At 46.3% G+C, this 23211-nt stretch overlaps 2 protein-coding genes across 3 annotated transcripts in view; one reads left to right on the forward strand and one right to left on the reverse strand.

Annotated features, from left to right (window-relative positions):
- NEK1 (NIMA related kinase 1) overlaps positions 1-13378 on the reverse strand; it is a 120008-nt gene extending 106630 nt beyond the window's left edge. The window contains exons 1-2 of the mRNA XM_018560035.1: positions 13143-13378; positions 1712-1808 (exon numbers count right to left, since the gene is read on the reverse strand). Of these exons, the coding sequence (XP_018415537.1) occupies positions 1712-1808; positions 13143-13259 (214 nt within the window). The 5' untranslated portion in view covers positions 13260-13378. The remainder of the gene's footprint in view (positions 1-1711; positions 1809-13142) is intronic.
- A 4961-nt stretch (positions 13379-18339) lies between these two features.
- CLCN3 (chloride voltage-gated channel 3) overlaps positions 18340-23211 on the forward strand; it is a 76143-nt gene continuing 71271 nt past the window's right edge. For both annotated transcript variants that reach the window (XM_018560042.1, XM_018560044.1), the window contains exon 1: positions 18340-18581. The gene's annotated coding sequence lies outside the window, so the exon portion shown is untranslated. The remainder of the gene's footprint in view (positions 18582-23211) is intronic.

Consider the following 23211-nt stretch of genomic DNA (forward strand, 5'->3'; position numbering starts at 1 on the left):
GGTTTTTTATATTTTTATGGACTTTTGGTAGGGCATATATTACCGGAGTTCTGGGGTGTTGAATTTTAAGAAAATGACTAGTGTTCTTATCTATGATGTTATTCTCCAGAGCTTCATCAATTATATTAAATAATTGTTGTTGGTGGTTTTGTAGGGCACTTTCCTTGATAGGTTGGTACCATTGTCGGTTGTTTAAAATTTTCATCACCATCTCTGTATAGAAAGCACTATTCATGATGACTACGTTTCCCCCTTTGTCTGCGGGTTTTAAAATTATATCCTTATTCTGTTGTAGAGCTTTTAAGGCATTCCTTTGTTCATACGACAAATTGTCATTTTTTACTTTATATGTTAAATTTTTAGTCTGTATTGTTTTAGAAAGACTGTCATATGACACACACAAAAAAAAAAAAGTATTGATAATTGTTTTACGGCAAGTACCTGAGGAAAAGTATCGGTACTCGGTCTGGAAAAAAATGTATTGATGCATCCCTAATAATTGGAGGGTTTTATGAATTTTTTTTTCCAACATTCTTCTTTCATACAGAGTCTAGAGGTCAGTGGAAACCTGATCCAACCCCCTCTCATGCATCCCTATAGCAACAGATCACTTACAATTGTAACCTATTGCCTTTGTTATAAGCAAGCAGTGGATTACTACTAAAGTGATCTGTTGCAGCACATGTAGGCAATGCAGAGCTATATCAGCTCTGATCCGTCTCCCCATGCATGCTGGCTCAATAGGAAGTGCTGACAAGGTCATAGGTAATGGGTTGCATGTTTGGCACCAGGACATAAAAGTTTTTAAAAAAGGCTTGACTGTCAGGATTCTATTCACACTAGAGTTCACAAACTAAAATTGACAAGTGGTTGTTTGACACATGCAGTACTGAGGCTCTGTACACACAAGCATTTGTTAATCTTGGCTTGTACAGTGGGGCAAAAAAGTATTTAGTCAGCCACCAATTGTGCAAGTTCTCCCACTTAAAAAGATGAGAGAGGCCTGTAATTGGCACCATAGGTAGACCTCAACTATGAGAGACAAAATGAGAAAAAAAATCCAGACAAATCACATTGGCTGATTTGGAACCAATTTATTTGCAAATTATGGTGGAAAATAAGTATTTGGTCAATATCAAAAGGTCATCTCAATACTTTGTTATATATCCTTTGTTGGCAATGACAGAGGTCAAACGTGTCCTGTACGTCTTCACAAGGTTGGCACACACTAATCAAACAGGTGCCATTGATACAGGTAATGAGTGCAGGACAGAGGAGCCTCTTAAAGAAGAAGGTACAGGTCTGTGAGAGCCAGAACTCTTGCTTGTTTGTAGGTGACCAAATACTTATTTTCCACCATAATTTGCAAATAAATTTGTTCCAAATCAGCCGATGTGATTTGTCTGGATTTGTTTTCTCATTTTGTCTCTCATAGTTGAGGTCTACCTATGATGCCAATTACAGGTCTCTCTCATCTTTTTAAGCGGGAGTTTAAGCGGGAGAACTTGCACAATTGGTGGCTGACTAAATACTTTTTTGCCCCACTGTAAATAGCTTAAAACATGTCCAAAATAAAGGTTTTATAATTAAAAATACACTGGAAATGAAACACCGTTTGAAAAACCTGCAAAAACAGCGCATTTCTCACTTTCATGGTAGAAATGTTATGGTTTATTAATGTTTACATCACAAGGACAGCACAATTCCCAACCTTCAAATGATTCTCTGTACTGGACAATATTTGGATGCTTCATGTTTGCCAGCACAGCAACTTCCCTCCTCGATTCCTCCCTCTCTTTGTTGGACATCTGAAAGAAATACATACAGTATATTGATCAATACAGGAAGCAGACACCTGAAACCAGGACACGTTGTCTATAAAATCGGTAAGGGAATTCACTGAAAAAACTTCCTTTACAATGTCCTTACACATGAAAGGACAGCCCTTTATAGGATTAATCAACAACTGCAAAGCTGCCTTGAAGGATGGAAACGTACAGATGTACCGGGATCAATACTAATTACCGAGAGACATGTGTATCCCAAAAAACACAGGTTTCCGTTCGCTACAACTGTTCTTGTACCAAAACAAAAAGTAGACTGGAAATACTTAGGCAGTTAACCAACATGTCACTTGATGTCACTACTGCATACTATGATTTGCAGGAGAGAAGTGTGGAGGGTATGAGAGCACGCAGTATATGGAGGGGAGAAGTGTGGAGGGGATGAGAGCACGCAGTATATGGAGGGGAGAAGTGTGGAGGGGATGAGAGCACGCAGTATATGGAGGGGAGAAGTGTGGAGGGGATGAGAGCACGCAGTATATGGAGGGGAGAAGTGTGGAGGGGATGAGAGCACGCAGTATATGGAGGGGAGAAGTGTGGAGGGGATGAGAGCACGCAGTATATGGAGGGGAGAAGTGTGGAGGGGATGAGAGCACGCAGTATATGGAGGGGAGAAGTGTGGAGGGGATGAGAGCACGCAGTATATGGAGGGGAGAAGTGTGGAGGGGATGAGAGCACGCAGTATATGGAGGGGAGAAGTGTGGAGGGGATGAGAGCACGCAGTATATGGAGGGGAGAAGTGTGGAGGGGATGAGAGCACGCAGTATATGGAGGGGAGAAGTGTGGAGGGGATGAGAGCACGCAGTATATGGAGGGGAGAAGTGTGGAGGGGATGAGAGCACGCAGTATATGGAGGGGAGAAGTGTGGAGGGGATGAGAGCACGCAGTATATGGAGGGGAGAAGTGTGGAGGGGATGAGAGCACGCAGTATATGGAGGGGAGAAGTGTGGAGGGGATGAGAGCACGCAGTATATGGAGGGGAGAAGTGTGGAGGGGATGAGAGCACGCAGTATATGGAGGGGAGAAGTGTGGAGGGGATGAGAGCACGCAGTATATGGAGGGGAGAAGTGTGGAGGGGATGAGAGCACGCAGTATATGGAGGGGAGAAGTGTGGAGGGGATGAGAGCACGCAGTATATGGAGGGGAGAAGTGTGGAGGGGATGAGAGCACGCAGTATATGGAGGGGAGAAGTGTGGAGGGGATGAGAGCACGCAGTATATGGAGGGGAGAAGTGTGGAGGGGATGAGAGCACGCAGTATATGGAGGGGAGAAGTGTGGAGGGGATGAGAGCACGCAGTATATGGAGGGGAGAAGTGTGGAGGGGATGAGAGCACGCAGTATATGGAGGGGAGAAGTGTGGAGGGGATGAGAGCACGCAGTATATGGAGGGGAGAAGTGTGGAGGGGATGAGAGCACGCAGTATATGGAGGGGAGAAGTGTGGAGGGGATGAGAGCACGCAGTATATGGAGGGGAGAAGTGTGGAGGGGATGAGAGCACGCAGTATATGGAGGGGAGAAGTGTGGAGGGGATGAGAGCACGCAGTATATGGAGGGGAGAAGTGTGGAGGGGATGAGAGCACGCAGTATATGGAGGGGAGAAGTGTGGAGGGGATGAGAGCACGCAGTATATGGAGGGGAGAAGTGTGGAGGGGATGAGAGCACGCAGTATATGGAGGGGAGAAGTGTGGAGGGGATGAGAGCACGCAGTATATGGAGGGGAGAAGTGTGGAGGGGATGAGAGCACGCAGTATATGGAGGGGAGAAGTGTGGAGGGGATGAGAGCACGCAGTATATGGAGGGGAGAAGTGTGGAGGGGATGAGAGCACGCAGTATATGGAGGGGAGAAGTGTGGAGGGGATGAGAGCACGCAGTATATGGAGGGGAGAAGTGTGGAGGGGATGAGAGCACGCAGTATATGGAGGGGAGAAGTGTGGAGGGGATGAGAGCACGCAGTATATGGAGGGGAGAAGTGTGGAGGGGATGAGAGCACGCAGTATATGGAGGGGAGAAGTGTGGAGGGGATGAGAGCACGCAGTATATGGAGGGGAGAAGTGTGGAGGGGATGAGAGCACGCAGTATATGGAGGGGAGAAGTGTGGAGGGGATGAGAGCACGCAGTATATGGAGGGGAGAAGTGTGGAGGGGATGAGAGCACGCAGTATATGGAGGGGAGAAGTGTGGAGGGGATGAGAGCACGCAGTATATGGAGGGGAGAAGTGTGGAGGGGATGAGAGCACGCAGTATATGGAGGGGAGAAGTGTGGAGGGGATGAGAGCACGCAGTATATGGAGGGGAGAAGTGTGGAGGGGATGAGAGCACGCAGTATATGGAGGGGAGAAGTGTGGAGGGGATGAGAGCACGCAGTATATGGAGGGGAGAAGTGTGGAGGGGATGAGAGCACGCAGTATATGGAGGGGAGAAGTGTGGAGGGGATGAGAGCACGCAGTATATGGAGGGGAGAAGTGTGGAGGGGATGAGAGCACGCAGTATATGGAGGGGAGAAGTGTGGAGGGGATGAGAGCACGCAGTATATGGAGGGGAGAAGTGTGGAGGGGATGAGAGCACGCAGTATATGGAGGGGAGAAGTGTGGAGGGGATGAGAGCACGCAGTATATGGAGGGGAGAAGTGTGGAGGGGATGAGAGCACGCAGTATATGGAGGGGAGAAGTGTGGAGGGGATGAGAGCACGCAGTATATGGAGGGGAGAAGTGTGGAGGGGATGAGAGCACGCAGTATATGGAGGGGAGAAGTGTGGAGGGGATGAGAGCACGCAGTATATGGAGGGGAGAAGTGTGGAGGGGATGAGAGCACGCAGTATATGGAGGGGAGTAGTGTGGAGGGTATGAGAGCACGAAGTATATGGAGGGGAGTAGTGTGGAGGGTAAGAGAGCACGCAGTATATGGAGGGGAGTAGTGTGGAGGGTATGAGAGCATGCAGTATATGGAGGGGAGAAGTGTGGAGGGTATGAGAGCACGCAGTATATGGAGGGGAGTAGTGTAGAGGGTATGAGAGCACGCAGTATATGGAGGGGAGTAGTGTAGAGGGTATGAGAGCACGCAGTATATGGAGGGGAGTAGTGTAGAGGGTATGAGAGCACGCAGTATATGGAGGGGAGTAGTGTAGAGGGTATGAGAGCACGCAGTATATGGAGGGGAGTAGTGTAGAGGGTATGAGAGCACGCAGTATATGGAGGGGAGTAGTGTAGAGGGTATGAGAGCACGCAGTATATGGAGGGGAGTAGTGTAGAGGGTATGAGAGCACGCAGTATATGGAGGGGAGTAGTGTAGAGGGTATGAGAGCACGCAGTATATGGAGGGGAGTAGTGTAGAGGGTATGAGAGCACGCAGTATATGGAGGGGAGTAGTGTAGAGGGTATGAGAGCACGCAGTATATGGAGGGGAGTAGTGTAGAGGGTATGAGAGCACGCAGTATATGGAGGGGAGTAGTGTAGAGGGTATGAGAGCACGCAGTATATGGAGGGGAGTAGTGTAGAGGGTATGAGAGCACGCAGTATATGGAGGGGAGTAGTGTAGAGGGTATGAGAGCACGCAGTATATGGAGGGGAGTAGTGTAGAGGGTATGAGAGCACGCAGTATATGGAGGGGAGTAGTGTAGAGGGTATGAGAGCACGCAGTATATGGAGGGGAGTAGTGTAGAGGGTATGAGAGCACGCAGTATATGGAGGGGAGTAGTGTAGAGGGTATGAGAGCACGCAGTATATGGAGGGGAGTAGTGTAGAGGGTATGAGAGCACGCAGTATATGGAGGGGAGTAGTGTAGAGGGTATGAGAGCACGCAGTATATGGAGGGGAGTAGTGTAGAGGGTATGAGAGCACGCAGTATATGGAGGGGAGTAGTGTAGAGGGTATGAGAGCACGCAGTATATGGAGGGGAGTAGTGTAGAGGGTATGAGAGCACGCAGTATATGGAGGGGAGTAGTGTAGAGGGTATGAGAGCACGCAGTATATGGAGGGGAGTAGTGTAGAGGGTATGAGAGCACGCAGTATATGGAGGGGAGTAGTGTAGAGGGTATGAGAGCACGCAGTATATGGAGGGGAGTAGTGTAGAGGGTATGAGAGCACGCAGTATATGGAGGGGAGTAGTGTAGAGGGTATGAGAGCACGCAGTATATGGAGGGGAGTAGTGTAGAGGGTATGAGAGCACGCAGTATATGGAGGGGAGTAGTGTAGAGGGTATGAGAGCACGCAGTATATGGAGGGGAGTAGTGTAGAGGGTATGAGAGCACGCAGTATATGGAGGGGAGTAGTGTAGAGGGTATGAGAGCACGCAGTATATGGAGGGGAGTAGTGTAGAGGGTATGAGAGCACGCAGTATATGGAGGGGAGTAGTGTAGAGGGTATGAGAGCACGCAGTATATGGAGGGGAGTAGTGTAGAGGGTATGAGAGCACGCAGTATATGGAGGGGAGTAGTGTAGAGGGTATGAGAGCACGCAGTATATGGAGGGGAGTAGTGTAGAGGGTATGAGAGCACGCAGTATATGGAGGGGAGTAGTGTAGAGGGTATGAGAGCACGCAGTATATGGAGGGGAGTAGTGTAGAGGGTATGAGAGCACGCAGTATATGGAGGGGAGTAGTGTAGAGGGTATGAGAGCACGCAGTATATGGAGGGGAGTAGTGTAGAGGGTATGAGAGCACGCAGTATATGGAGGGGAGTAGTGTAGAGGGTATGAGAGCACGCAGTATATGGAGGGGAGTAGTGTAGAGGGTATGAGAGCACGCAGTATATGGAGGGGAGTAGTGTAGAGGGTATGAGAGCACGCAGTATATGGAGGGGAGTAGTGTAGAGGGTATGAGAGCACGCAGTATATGGAGGGGAGTAGTGTAGAGGGTATGAGAGCACGCAGTATATGGAGGGGAGTAGTGTAGAGGGTATGAGAGCACGCAGTATATGGAGGGGAGTAGTGTAGAGGGTATGAGAGCACGCAGTATATGGAGGGGAGTAGTGTAGAGGGTATGAGAGCACGCAGTATATGGAGGGGAGTAGTGTAGAGGGTATGAGAGCACGCAGTATATGGAGGGGAGTAGTGTAGAGGGTATGAGAGCACGCAGTATATGGAGGGGAGTAGTGTAGAGGGTATGAGAGCACGCAGTATATGGAGGGGTGTAGTGTGGAGGGTATGAGAGCACACAGTATATGTAGGGGAGAAGTGTGGAGGGTAATAAAACATAACCATAGCAGTGGGGCTATCCCTGCTCTACAATGGTTAACTTCTCGTTTTGATCTAGGGTGTAAAATAACAAAGATACACTCACCCAAACCTTGGTCCTATCTGGCTGCTAGACAAGTCCCTGCAGCCTTTCTGCCCCCCAACCGCAAGGGTTAAGTCTCATTCTACTTGGAGTTGTTCTTTAAATATATATTTTAGAATACAAATAATGTAAATACTTGAATTTGATCTTGTTTCAGCCTCTTGCAGCGCATGTACAGGAGAGCAGAGGAAGAAGCAGCACAAGGAGCCAATCAGTCCATGTACTGACAAGAAGCATGATGATAGGAGGAGAAAGCAGAGTGACAGACAGATGAGCCCATCACTTTGATGCTTCTATTTTCACTGAGCTTGAGGAGGGCCCGTTTACATTATCCAATGCACTCTTTGCCATGAACGCACTGGATCGCTGTACGTCCATAAAAAATATTGCATGCACGATTTTTGGCGATCACACCGCACTGGAACACATTGGATAGTGTGAATGGACCCCAAGGCAATGGGTAAAATGATGCTGGCCTTCAGACTGAGGATATCTATAGGCAGAAGGAAAAAAAAATAGGAGGTCTACGGGTCACATTTCTTGATTGAAGGCAGAAATTGCAGCAAAAGCTGATTTTGTTATTTGATCTATTATTGGGTTATTATTTTTTATCTTGTTACTTTGGTCGTCGTTCCGCTTTAACAGAAACATAAAGCTTGCAAAACTATAAAAGTTAAAACTCTTGCCTTGCAGTAAAATTTAAAGCTGAACTGCAGCTTTAAATCAGTGTATAAAAACAGTAAACTCCCCATTATCTGGCATTCAAGCAACCGGCACTCTCAAGCAACTGGCAAAAAAAAACAAAAAACTGGAGGACATATTATATTATCAATTTTTTTTTTTTTTTTGCGGTTGCTTGATAGACATGTGCACATTAAAAAGTTTTGTTGGCAACTACATTTATTTAGACACTAGTTCTGGTGGCCCTGCTGCCCACCAAGAATTTCCCTCTTTGGAAGAATGACCTCTCGCTGACAGGAAGCGAGAGGAAATCTTCCCAAAGGGACACAGAAAGCGAGACAAAGAGGTTATAACCATCCCTTACATCCCATCTACTTAGATGTAAGGTTTCAGGGCCATGCAGGGTCCTTCCATCATGTCTACTTATATATTATGAACAGATGGTCATTTTGCTGTAGGAATATGAAGGTGTTCTGGTGACACATCTTTACACATTAATGCATTGACGGCGCCAGACAACTTGTCACTTCTGCCCCTGGTTGATCGAGTGCTCCTCCAAATGATAAGATTCGTGACTTGGAAAAGCTTCCGATGTGAAATGTAGTTCAATGCCGATTTGTTTGGCACAAGGCGGTTGCTTACACGATTCACGTGGGGTCTCACAAGCCTGTTTTAGAATGTTTACTAGAGAAATGCCCGTGTGTGACGACATTAGAGCTGCAGCTAACGATTATTTTCAAAATCGATTAGTTAGCCGATTATAGTACTAGAGAAATGCCGGGGTTACCAGCAACCAACAGATTCTTGCCCTCCAACAAATAAAATCTATGACCTTGTCCATTGAGTCACAATTCTCTGTGCACTACTGCACATGTATGGTGTGAACATGGCACACAGAGGACAATTGTTTTCTATGTGCCCATGTTCACACTATACACACGTGGTAGTATGCAGAATAATACCAATCAATGGTCGTGGTGTGATCACGCCCTAACAGCCAGGTTGTAGAAGCAGTATTCATTTATAGCACCACTGATAACCAAGGCCTGCTAGGCCATAAAACCATGGGGCCTCATGGAGAGTGCAGGGTGCAGTAACTGCTTTCACTATTACTAAGGACAGAGATCTGATGAAGCAGACCTTTACACTTAGAAATCATATTCTACCAATGCATCCCTCTATGTATGATGATTAATAATAACAGACATGTCAGGTGTAAAATGCTGTGATTTTAAAATACTTACACTTGCAGAGCATTCACTTCCTGCTTTGAAAGTGCAAATTATTTCAGTTTGCCAACGCAATGCACACTGGGATTGCCTTGTCATCAGCAGAGCATTGCTGGGAAATCTGTTCTGTAATCTCAGGAGATTTCAGGGAAAGGCATTTTCCTCCCCTGAGATGATGTACACGGTCACATGTCCTAGTCACATGTGCCAGAAATCCAGGAAGTAAAAAGGAGATATATCTATCTGCCCTTAGTAAACATGGCCACTGCCAGAAGAAAATATAAATAAGGTTTGCAAAGAATACAAAGCCGGCAATTATCTAGAAGTATGTGTTTGTAGATTGTCATTATTAAACATATCTATTTGGTGTGTTTGTTGTTATTTTAAAGATCTGGGTCTTAAAGATGCACTTTAAGATCACCATACACGTTACAATCTGAACATGCAATCTTTGTACCTCGTCAGATTCACCAAAACTATGTAACATGAGAACCTATCCAAGCTATTTATATGCAGGAAGGTCTTTACATCTACCAACAGCTATGTAGAGAAAAGGAGATTGTACAATCAGACTGTAACGTGTGTGTTGAGCTTGAGATAAATTTGAATTGCTTTCTAGGGGTTTGCACACTTTGTCCTAAGTGAGTCAATGTTAATTCTCTGCAACTTAAAGTAGTATTAAACTCTCAAACATCTTTTCAATAAAGAATCCAGACCAAACAAATATATATTGTCCAGCACAGCATTGCTTTACATTTTTGCCCAAACACTTACAATCACCATGTTTCCAAACTGCTGCTTCCAAATCTCTCAGCAACTATTCATCTACTAGCTTGGAGGAGGGAGGAGAGGGGGCCAGGAGGGAGGGAAGTAGCTTGATTTGCTGTGCCTATCAGGGTTATTCCAAAAAGGGTGAAGCCAGAGGCGTAACTAGTGACCTCAGGGCCCCGATGCAAGAATCCATGATTACAAATGACATTGTTTTTAAGTAACTACCAGCAATACAGTATCAGAAGTATCCTTCGTTACAGGTACCTTTGCTAAAGCAGTAAAAAAAAAAATTAAAAAAAATACTATATCCCATCCTTTTTTGGCCGTAGTTCTCCTTAAGCTATTGCCCCGCTATATGCCGACAGCGCAGACCCGTGCTGCAGCCAGGATGGATTCCGATAATAATGTCGGGATCCACCCCGCTGCCTGATTGACAGCTGGCTCTGTCTCTTCCACCCCCATCTGTCCCCCCAGCCAGCGAAGGGAGGGGGGAATCCCTGTGGGGAATGGTGACAGTCACCTCTACAGGGAGAAGATCGGGAACTGAGTGATCAGCAAATGTGACCGTTGAGTTCCCCATCAATAGAGCCGACGGCTTCAGTGTCACATGTCGGTTCTAATTATGGGGATGAGTGTATTTCACTCTCCCCTTTAGGCCTCATTCACACACAACGCAAGAGCAAAATTGTATATTGCGTATATGCGTGCACTATATGCAATCCCAGAATGCATCATTCGTAATAGACATTTTAATGAACTGTACGCGCGCAAAATACGCAGAAATACGCTGCCCTGGCGCACCTCGGTTCCATTCTGTTTTTGCTCATTTTTACGCTACGCAAATATACGGCTCCATACGCAGCTATATGTATGGAGCCATTCATTTGCATATGCTGCATATGGGACAATGCGCACATACGCAGCGTATTATAGGGCAGAGTGAATGAGGCCTTAATCTGATATTAAAATCCAACTAGTTTTATGTTATTTCAAATGCCGATTTAATCACCTACAATGGATGCTGCGCCTTGATGTTAAAAGTTTTAATTTCCTGCAGAATCAGCTGGTCCCTGAGCACAGGTCCTAATTTCCTCTTTTAGGGTGGCTCCTTTACCTAGCAGGGTCCTATGGAGTCACCCTTATGTGTGCTCCAAGATGTATGTGTCTCCACTAAGGATGAGCACTGGCCCTGATATTCTGTTTTGAGAGTGACTCCTTTCCTTGTAGGATTCTTGAAGCCACCCTTGTGTGCTAGTCAGCTCTGTTTATCTACACTAAAGGATGTAAGGGGGGGGGGGGGCTTGGTGCAAACCCAGTTCAGATGCGGCAGGGGCATTTCCCGCCCATTTGCAGCATAAGTGTGGGACAAGGAACTATGTGATTGTACACTATGTAAAGTGCTGCGTAAATCGTCCGTGCTATATAAATACCTGTAATAAAACAAAAATAACGTCCGGGCCGCAACTGACGGGGGCGCAAGGAGGAGGGGGGTTAGTAGCATTTTAGAACAGGTTTGGATTAATTTGCACATCATTACTAGAAGTTCAAGAAACAATTTGCTCAGCGATGCATATTTATTTGTTTAAACTGGATTCATTGTTGAAAAAAAAAAAAAAAGTTTAGAGAGTCTACACTACTTTAAGCCCCATTCACACCAGGGCGGGTGCTTATCAGCACGGTTTCCCTGCGATTTTTAAAAAGCCGGTTTTGTTAATTTTGAATTGCGTTTAAAAACTCCCAAAACTACGCTCATCAGCGCAGTTCCACTTAAAGCTGTATGGAAACCATGCCGATCAGCACGGAAAAAAAGCTCAGGGAGAAATTCGGGCGAGAGGCGGTTTGGATCGCACGGACCCACCGGTTGCATGAATGGTACCCATAGGAATGCATGGGATCGTTCATGGCGGCCGAACTGCCCCGGTGTGAACGGGGCCTTAAAGTGATATTAAAAGGCAAAAAAAAAAATTTCCTCCCCCCCCCCCATGTAAATGTTAGCACTTACCTTAAATGATGTCTCTTATTCTGGTCTTCCTCTTCTTTCCCCATGTTTTCATGTGTCCCTCCAGCGGTGCGACGTCACTCCGATCCAGCGCTGACTGCTCTGTCCCTCCGATCCAGCGGTGTCTGCATGCGGGTGCACGCGTCCATAGACTTACCTTGCGTCTCTGCTCATCTCCCGGCCGAGAATCGGAACTGCGCATGCGCCCGCCCCAAGATCCTTTGCGGCCGTACGAGCAGTTCCTGATGCTCGGCGCGGGAGCGAGCAGCGATATCGAGGTAAGTTTAAAATGATTTCAAGCGGGTTTTTTTTTTTACACTTCTTGCCTATATCTACTGCTTGCTAGCAGTAGATATAAGCAAAAAAAACCAGAGGGTTTAGAACCCCTTTAATGGAGAATTATGAGGAGACTGATTTTTCACTCAGCCTCATAATTTGAGCCGACCTGTGACAATTAAACTGTCACAGGTTGGCTCAGTAGATCGGGAAGTGAGCGAACACATACCGGCGCTCGCTCACTTCTCGATCCTGTGTCTGCAGAGAGCCGTGACTGTCACTCACGGCTTCACGCAGGGATTCCCCCCCTCCCTGTCCGATCCTCCAGCGCTGACTGGCGGAACGGGGACGGGGCGGGTACAGCTGGCTCTGCCTCTAGATAGGCAGAGCCAGCTGTCACTCACACAGCTGGGTGGATCCAGACAGAATTGTCGGGATCCGTTCCGGCGTCTCATTATATCGCGAGCCGTAGCTGAGCTTAGGGTGACAGGAGGACGCTAGTTTGTGTCCTCCCGTTACCCTTAGGAGAACTATGGGGAAAAGCCCTAACCCCATAGTTCTCCTTTAACCTTACTCATGTCACGGATGGCTTGGCACCTTTTATTATCTGCAATGACCATGTTATTATACGGAGCTTGGTGTGTAGAATCTGCAGAAGTAAATGTTGAGAACATAAGGTAAATGCTTAATATAATAATAATTACATACATTTAGAATATTTTTTTAAGATTACTTCATTCTGAGCTCATCTGGGTGACCGGAGAGCTAGCAATTGTTCTGCAAGCTTCTACTGGTCCACAGGTGATGGGTGGAAATAAAACACTTTTCCATAAATATGCCCAGCTTATCGGTAAGGAAGATATGAAACGAGTATACAAGGTGAGAGATGGAGCACAAAGTAAAAATTTGTGAGCTGTAGTAGGACACAGCAATGGTGATGCCTGATGATGGGTGTAGTCTGCCTGTGCTGTCTATGGAGCCAGGTCGGCCTCGTGTGTTGCACACAGCGAGCTGTCACTGCCAGTGAAAGTTTGTCATGTAGAGAAGACACCCAGAGCCGGGCCGGACCCACCTTAGAGATGCTGATCTCCTTGATGACATACTGCTTGCCATCTTCCTTGGATTTCACCAGTATGGCTTTACCGAACGAGCCTTCCCCAATCTTACTGATCCTGGTGTACTTGTTCATGATGGGGCCGGGTTACGGCATGACTGTCGAGAGAGCAGGTCCAGCTGAAACTCCTCGGCCGTGATATACCGCACACAGATTCGCCGGCCCGCTGTGTGATGTTACTGGTTGCTGGGCAGCGAGCTGCAGCTTGCGGCGCACACATGACGTCATGACAGCAGAGCCTCTCCTCAGTGCAATTGCAGCGAAGAGGCAATGAGACCTGGGCGGCCATGTTTGTTTCTGGACTATCTTGGCATTGTAATGTACAGTGCTGGCAGCCATGTCAACCCTAAAATCCTGACAGTCACCCTGTTTTTACCCTTTCACCCTGCTGCATGACGTACAAATCTCCCTTGACTCATCTTTTTTTGTGTGTTTGGTAGGAGTCACATATTTTGTAACACAGTCCACAGTATAAGGGCTGGATCGCTCTAGCCTGTTACGATAACATGTGCTTTGTGAAGGGTGTTGCCATGCATTGGTACAAATACATAAATCTGTTTACTTTTTTTACTTTTTTTTTTTTATGTCACAAAATTACATTTGATTCAGCTCTATGCACACTTGTATTTTGTGACACACTGCAGTGTGTTGACATGCGGTGCAGTTAGGGTTGCCACCTTTTCTTCAAGCGAATCCCGAACACTCTAGCGACGCACAGACATTTTTTGGGGAGCATAAGTCGTAGCTTTTTCATATGTACATAGCGCCGCCCATTCATATGTAAATATCACAGTTGAGACTATTTTCAGTGGGGGGGGGGCCAGTAGCCCCTATCTTAATTTTGGTTGCCCCTGTCTGCCTGGCATCTTGTGTCCGGGTTTCTGATGCCATGAAACCCTAACACAGCATTCAAAACCCAGACTGTCCGGGTGAATCCTGGACAGGTGGCAACCCTAGGTGCAGTGTGTTACCCTGTGTGAAAATGCAGACATGCATTATTTTTAACCACAGCGCGCACACATCACTATACATATGTACCGTGAACAGGGTACATACAGAGTAATTGCTTTCTATATGTCCTTGCATTGAGCCTGTGTTGATTAGCTCTGCCCCTTATCACCTTGCCACTGACACCTGATGATGGCTGCTTATAGGGAATCCTAATGCCAGTGTTCTGTTAGAATCCTGGACCTGTTAGAAATCTGGACCCTGTGTCACTCACAGGAGTGTTGGCTGAATGCACATGCTCAGAGCCGCTAATCGGGTCCAGAAATTTCTCTGCAAATTGCGCAGGTGCGGGGAAGCGGGTCCATGAAATTCACAGCGGAGGGAAAACATTAACACACGAGCGCCTGTGCAGGAAAACTACTGCCACTACACAATTTACAGACAAGGCACCTGCAACCACATCACAAAATGTAAATAAAACTAGGGCTGCAACCAACTAATCGATGTTAATAAATAATGAGAATAGTTGTCAACCATTCTCATTATGGATTAGTTGGTTGGATCCCCTAGTTCTCTCCTCTACGCTGGGAGGAGGGCACATCAAGCAATGGGCAGGTGCAATAGCCAGCCTGCTATTAGCTATTACAATTTGAAATGACCAATAGCAGGCTGGATATTACACCAGCCCACTACCTGATTTATTTATATTCAGCTGCTGTCAGCGGAATCTTGCCACTGTCAGCTGACACTATAAAAAAAAAAAAAATTATAAAAGGTGGAAAAAAAGTCTTTTTCGGATTCGGCCTGACAAATTCTGCTGCGGGAGATGCGTTTCAATGGCACCCCAAATGCATACCACCCACAGTGTGATTTCCCACACTGGAACACATGGTGCCGTAATGCCGTGCATTCCAGTGCAGTGTGATTGCAAAAAATTATGCATGCAATTTTATTCTGAAGTGAATTTTATGTTTGTAACACTGCATTTGTGCCTTTCATTTTAAATTAGGGGTTTAATTTTTTATATCCGATTGATTAATCGAAAAAGTTAATTTAAATTAATTAAAAACTAATTGATTATGAAAATAATAATTGGTTGCAGCCCTAAATAAAATACAGGTCCTGCAGCCCTAAATAAAATGCCTGTAAATGATCTGGACCCGCTTCCCCGCACATGCCCAATACAGGCAAATAGACTATGACATTTTTGGACCCAATCACCTCTTGCGCGGATGTGGTCCAGATTACTAACGAAGTCCAGGATTCTGTTACAACACTGGCAGTCAGAGGCTGGCTTCCTAATCATGTGATCGTTGTAATTGGTTTTCACATGATTGGGTTCCCAGTCCAGTGGTTCTTGATCATAAACAGTGACTGGGAGCTGTTGGTGACAGTCTGGCCACTGTGCTGCGAGCACGCTCAGTACAGAACAATGGGCATGCTGATGCATATGTGCATACAGCCCAGCATTAGAGCCCACAAGCCAGGGTGACGCATAGGGTTTAAATAGGAACACTTTGTGTTTTACTGCAAAGCTGGAGTTCTGCTTTTACACGTTCGCTGCCACCATCATAACCATTATGGCGGTGGTACTACCAGCATGTAAACACACTTAGGGCTTTCTTGTAGAAGTGATTTAAGTGGCTGTAGAGCCACCTGATCACCTTTACATTGTACCAAGTGTGTTGTGGCAGTCAGCGCACACCTCTCTTCCATGGTGGTGGAATATCTCGGGAGACAAATGCCGAGCGGGCCGGTGTGCGCACGCGCACACTGCCCGTTCAGCATTGCGGTCATCGGAAGCCAGCCCCTCAGGGGGGCGGGGTTGCGATGATCACAAGTACGATCTGCCTGTCCAAGATGGGCAGATCGTACGTTTTTTAAATTACTTTACAACCATCGCAAGACTAAGGTCTTGCGATGGTTGTAAAGTGTATGGCCACCTTAAGTCAGGTGAATGGATGCATTAGATGTGATGACATCAGTGGGAATCAGGTAGGTGCATTAGGTATATCTTCTTTAATCTAGCCCCTAGACCAAGGTAGCCCCACTGCAAGGTTTATTTTGTTGATTCCTAGAGTTCCTCTTCAACACCTGTTTGCTGATCTTTCCAGTAGACTATGAACACAGAAGTGCTCAGCTCTGAGCACCTCCACCAGGTAAGCAGCTGATAGAGCACAGTCTGTGCTCAATCTGCTTCAGCAGACTTTAGGGGTGACAATTGGGAGGACTTATCACCTGAACTGTGCTATCACCTTGTATTATTATTGTGATAACAATAATATTAACATAAAAATAAAAGTTTAAAAAGATTACACTTTCATAAAATCAATATTTTAACTCCACCTGCCTCCATGTGCATGCATGTATGGGTGCAAATACATGCGTAGGTTGCGCATGCATACAAAAACCATTGCGCTATACATGTTTAGTATCGCCAGAAGAGGGGCAATAATTCTGGGGTCATAGCAATCGAATTGATAGCCTGTAAAGGCTTTTCAAGCGTCTTCTATGGACAGTTTAGGGCACACAATTTTGAGGTTTGACATGTTTTGTATCTATTCGCTCAGCACATTCTATTTAGGTATTATGATGTGTTTGTGTGCACTAGACATGTGCGATTTGTTTCGTTCCGAATTGAAATTCGGAAGAAATTTCGGAAAATCGTGGATTCGGAGCATCCAAATTTCCAAAATGTACCATGTCCGAATTCATCCGAAAGCATCCCAATCCGAAATTCCGGATCCGAAATTTCAGATTCGGAATTTCAGGTTCAGTCCGAATTTCGTCCTAACAGAAACTAAATTAGAAATTTACGATAATGACTACAAAAAGAGGATTTCATAGCATGTGAAGATAAAAACAAAACATTACTTCATGTTCCTGTGCATGCCACGTCAATGTTTAAACGGATGAAAAAAAAATAAGAAAAGTATTTTAATGTCCTTTTAATAGTGAAACTTAGAGCACAGCAACCAGAGATGTCAACTGTGCCAATTCTGCTACGTACGTGTGTACGAACATTCGTCCGTTCGCACACCCCAAATATCGTAAATTCGTCTGAATTACGAATCCAAATTACGAATCCGATCTGAATTATGAATAGGACCTGAATCCGTATCCGAAAACCCCAAACGAAACACATACAGGACCCGATTTCGGAACTACGAAATAAACGAAATACAAAACGAAAGAAAAAACAAATTTTTTTGCGGCTGCACATTTCTAGTGTGCGCTACAAATAGTTTAAGTGTATTGTTTTACTAAAAATAGAGATGTGATAAACAGTAGCACAAATACTGTGCAACATAAAAAATTGCAACTGGCACCATTTCATTCAACATGGTCTTGGCTTTCAGGAATTACATAATGTTTGAAGTTCTTAACGGCAAACTTCAGGAATTTAAATTTTTTTAAATCTAGGGATGATTATTTATGCCCAGAGTTCTTCTTTAATGATCATTTAACCTTTACGGTGCAGGAGGGGGCCCCAGTGCAAGGGTTAAATGTTCATTAAAGAAGAACTCTGGGCAGAAATAATCCTAACCCCTGCAGCGGGGCTTCCCCACAGAGAAGAGATGAGCGCCGGAGCCTGGTGGAGTGAGGAATAAAGTAACTATAACACTTTCAGGCTCATTCACATGGGCGTGCACATTCTTATGGCGTGCATGCCCATGCAGAGCCCTGCTCCCAGGAGAGATGGGTGGTGCATGTAATTTCATGCAGCCGTCTGTACACCCCACAGCTACACGCCCAGCCGAACCTGCACATTCGTGCAGATCCGAGTGACCGTACTTGGACACAGATAACGTACTTCCAAGTGCGGGCACCTGGACCTGCACGGATGTGCAGGTTTGGGTGGTCGTGTAACCATGTGCAGCCACGTCCTCCCAAAGGGAGGTACAGGCAGCAGTTTTCATTAGCAGTGCTGTCCCCTGAAGAAAATAAGATCATGTGATTCAGTGCAGGAACGTGTGACACCTGTGTGGAATCTCAATATCGATTTTCCAAAAGCACATAAACTGAATCAATTCTTTGAACAATTCAAATAGATTCTGCATAGAAAGTAGTCTGTATATGTGAAGAAAGAAGATGACAATCACACTTCACACATTTACAAGGCATGTACATGATGACTATTAGTTTGACACCCGTTCTGACAGCTGATCCGAGCATCAGTGTCATACCCTACCCTAGCAACGCCCCCTCCTTCCTAGCAACAGCTTCAGCAGCTGCCCGGAAGCTGCGGCCGGATGTGTTGTTCTTCCCCTTGCAGGTAGAGGCGATCAGAGGCCCCTGACTGCTCTGACCACCGGTGTCGCTGCGACCCTAGACTGACGCAACCGTGCAGGCCGCGTAGGCCTGCTCCGGTCCTGAGAGCGGAGGAAGGGGAGGATGCGGCATCTCTCTACCGGGGGAGCAGGCACGGCCCCCGGACACACAGGACAGGTAAGAGAGGACTTGGCTGTAAACCATATGGTAATAGACTCATTGTGAAGATGTACTGAGCTCAGGCGCATGCTCGTGTTATCATGTAGGATTGTATGAAGGACTGAAGATGGGGAAAGCACACGGACAACTTTTGCGCCTTGATCTTTCAAAGCGGCTTTTTAATGACAATATTGTCTTATGATTGTAACGTGTGTGGGATCCAGGCAGTGCATGTGCTGATAGAGATGCCCAGTGCTTTTCTATGGAGAGCAGCAGGAAATCCTGGCTGGATCTGAACCCCATGTACAAATAGAATATATCTTCAGGTGTGATGTCTGCACTCATTTTTATCACCTAGGAATCCTGCCAGCAACACTCCTTCTGTCCTAGGGCCCTGGTGACCAACCTGTAACCCTTTGTGCAGCCCTCGGGAGCCCTTGCATACAATACAATAGCATCACGAGGGGGTACGGCCCGCACCAAGTGACACCCTCACAGGTGGTGTCACCAAAATAACTGACAGCCATTTTGGTGTCACCCCCTCTAAAAAGTTGGCACTTGGTCATGGACCAGGAGCCTGACAGCTGCACGAGAGAGATGGGAACCCGACAGCATATGTTATTCCACCGGTTGAATGTCCCCTCCTGTGCTTGCCCGTGACCATCACCAAGATGGCGGCCAGCAGTAAAGTGCATGTGACATCATTACGTGCGTGTGTAATGACGTCATGCGTACAAGTATTTATGTGGGTGCCTGGTGATGCCCCTGATGCAATAATCTGTGTTTTCCTATTGCCCAGTAATAGCAGTGATCTCTACCGCTTTCATGTATTAAAATGTGCGAGGGCTTAGTGCAAACTTAGTTCACGCACCACTGTCAGTGACACGTCCCCCTCCCGGCCCATTCAGCTGCAGCCAGGGCATTCCCTGCCCCTCAGCTACACGTAACAAAGGGGTGGGAAATGCCCCTGCCGCAGCTGATTGTGGCTTGGGCAAACTCAGTTCACACCAAACCCTACATGGTCCTATTTTCGCTAGGAAAGCATACACGAATGGCCTTAAGGCCTCATTCACACTGCCGCGCATATATACAATTTTGCTCTTGCGTTGTGTGTGAATGAGGCCTAACAGTTGATGGTACATCACCGATTTGTCCTTTTTGATACTGTGATCAAAATCTCTCCTTCGGTCAGTTTGAGAGATTTTTCCCTGACCGAACAAAAATCGATGAATCAGTGGTTTTTGTTCGTCAAAAATCGTAGCAAGAGCACAGCACATGCGCAAACGAAAATTATTTTGGTAGTTGGTCAAAAATTGATTAGTCTGGCTAATGAGCGATTTCCGAAATCAACATTTGACTATGCTTGATGAGGCATTCCAGCTATAATCCAACGAGGGTTTGTGGCAGAAACGAAAATCTACTAGTGTATGGCCACCTTTAGTCTCCAGGCTGTATCCTGAAGCATGTCTGCAGTCTCTGACCATGTCTTGTAGTAAGCCCATTTTTTCTGACTATATACTGTCATGTCTTCCATCTCTGACAGCTTTCTGTGGTATTATATTTATCATTTTGGGATACCAGGGGGCCACACTTTAGGCCCCCTATATTATATAACTGTATACTGTGTATAATACTGCTATTCACATTGAGGGGAATTTATCAAAACTGGAGCAGCTGTTCACGGCAACCAATCAGCTTTCATTTTCAAACCTAAATGGAAGAGAGAAGCTGTTCCAGATTTTGTCTTCTCTAGTTTTGATAAACGCCCATCATTGTGTATTTCAGTGTGCTGCAGTGCGTTGCAAAGCAGCTGCACTTTTGCGGTGTGTTGGGTGCCATTTACTGCACGTTGCCGCAATGCGCACATTTGACTGCATTGCGGTAGTGTGATCAGGTCCTTCTTGTGATGCCTATTGGAGCAATTCCCGGTGCTGTAAGGCTCAGGGCTCCAACACAGGACGCCTGCTACCACTCTATGCCCCTGGCAAAAGGGAGGGGACACCGCAGCTGCCTCCCTGGTGCCCCCCTACACATATAAAGCACTGCACCCTGAGCAGCTGCCCGTCTTGCCCTTCCGTTGTCCCAACCCTGAGCGCATTGCACACAATAAAAAAAAAGATTTCTGAGAGGCAGCTTGATTTGAATTGAATCTTGTTGCTAATTTGCTTGATAAATGTCCCTCATTTTGTTTACAGAGCTTTGTCAGTGAATTTGATTAGTGAGTGTCTGGCTTTATTTTAATGTAGTTTCCTTACAGGAAGTAAATCCCATTGTATGGTCCTCGATAGTGGGCAGCGATTTTATTTGTTAGTCAACAGGTTAATTTTCAGACATGTTTTAAAGCAGGGGTCTCAAACTCAATTCCCTCGAGGGCCACTCGACAAATTTCAAACTTTTAAGAAGAACTATGAGGTGAGTGAAAATCACTCATCCTCATAGTTCGAGCCGACCTGTGACAATGAAACTGTCACACGTCGGCTCACTCACTTCTCGACCCTGTCCCTGTAGAGAGCAATGACTGTTGTCAGTAACGGCTCCCTGCAGGGATTTCCCCCCCCGCTCTGATTCTCCAGCGCTGACTGGCGGAACGGACAGGGAAGGGGGTGGGTACAGCTGGGTCTGCCTCTATATAGGCAGAGCCAGCTGTCAATCACGCAGCTGGGTGGATCTTGACAGCAATGTCGGGATCCGTCCAGGCTGCGCCGGCCAGATTATTATGACCACCTGACGTTTGTAGGCAAATTAGATATAATTTCGCGCTGAAGTCGCTAGAGGGCCAGACCTTTATAAATAGGGAAGCAGATTGTTTACCACGACAGTAGAAGTGATTTTTTTCTGAAGATATGGGTAAACAACGCGATTTGAACAGCCTTTGAACGTGGGATGATTGTTGGTGCTCGGAGCCATGGAGCGAGTTTCAGCAAAACAGCAGAATACGTTAAATGTTCAAGAGCAGCTGTTGTTAAAGTGTCTAAAGACTGGACTGTCAGCCGAAAATCTGGGTCTGAACATGCGAATTGTGGCCGTCAGCGACTAGTCAATGTTAGGGCAGAACGGAGAGTGGCAAGACTAGTAAAAGACAACAGAAGGGCAACGTTCCTTGAGGAGGACTTTAATGAATGGTTGTAGTTGTTGAGGATACAGATTCTGGGATCCTTCTAAATGTAATATTGTTCCTGCGCGAACGATCTTCTAGGTCAGCAATTTTCATTTTCATCCAGTGTATTTCCTCAGCCTGTGCCGAGTGACTCTCCACTAGGGTGTTATGGCCAGTGGACAGTTCTCCCATTCTGTTTTCAATATGAGAGACCCTGTGCTGTACATGTTGAATGGAGAGAGATAATTTATCTAGCATTGAGGTTAGATCCAAATGCAGTGATTCCCTAAGTGACAGAAGCATGGTTTTCATGTCACTGGCAGATACAGGCTGAGATGAGGCAGGACAGTGTTCCAGATCTAGAGGTGTATTTGAGAGAGCAGGCTGCTCTATAGTGGAGTTGGACTGATCCTGTGCTCCTTTGGAGCGTTTGGATTAGTAGGGGAGTCAGGTGGAGATGACTCACCCTCATCTATCTGTGGAGCAGGGTTTCCACCTAGTGGCAGTCTTCGTCCTGAGCGGTTCATTTTCGTGTGGCCGTCATACTGAGAGGAACCGTGAGGTAAATCAGGGGAGCCGGAGCCATCTTGGATTTCTGTCTGAGCGGCGGGGAAGAAAGCTGTCAGTTTCTTCGAGTATCGCTGTTTCCCCCGTTTAGGCATGGTGGCAGAGGATCGGAGCGGTATGGGAGTGGGGAGATTGCTGCAGGCTCTGTGTGCCGTCGCTTATTGGGCTGGAGACGCGGAGCTTCGTTAAAGCGCGGCCATATCAGTCGCCGGCCGGACACGCCCCCGTTCAAACACCTTTGCTGTCTGCAGTTAACCAGATAAAACGTCTCCAATTCGCACAGGAACACAAGGATTGGACAGTCGAGCATTGGAAAAAAGTAATGTGGTCCGATGAATCACGTTTCCAGTTGCATCATGCAGATGGCAGAGTGAGAATTTTGCGGAAACAGCATGAAAGCATGCACCCCACATGCATGAGTACAACCCTTCAAGCTGGTGGGGGCAGTGTTATGGTTTGCGACATGTTTTCCTGGCATGATTTGGGCCCTTTAATTCGTGTGGAACAACGTCTGAATAGCACAACATACCAAAGTATCGTTGCTGATCAAGTTCATCCTATCATGTTGATGGCGTATCCCAATGGAGATGGCTTCTTCCAACAAGACAATGCGCCATGCCACGGTGCTCGTATTGTGCAGGAGTGGTTTCAAGAACATGAGGGAGACTTTACCTTGCTTAGGTGGCCCCCACAATCACCAGATCTCAATCCAATTGAGCATTTGTGGGACGAAGTTGAAAGAGCCATCAGGCAGCTGGTTCCACAACCATCAAATCTCAGGGTGCAGGAATCCCTAACTGCACCTAAAGATACAGGTGTGAATGGAGCCTAACACACTTATACTCCCCCCTTTCACATAAAAAAAAAAACCTATCCCTGCAAATGAAAAAATACCCTCCCACACACACATTATCTATATAGACCTATATATATAGGTCTATCTATAGATAGATCTATCTATAGATAGATCTATACATATAGATA

The sequence above is a fragment of the Nanorana parkeri genome, unplaced genomic scaffold (genome assembly GCF_000935625.1).
Source record: "Nanorana parkeri isolate BGI_ZX_2015 unplaced genomic scaffold, ASM93562v1 scaffold428, whole genome shotgun sequence".
NCBI lineage: Eukaryota > Metazoa > Chordata > Amphibia > Anura > Dicroglossidae > Nanorana > Nanorana parkeri.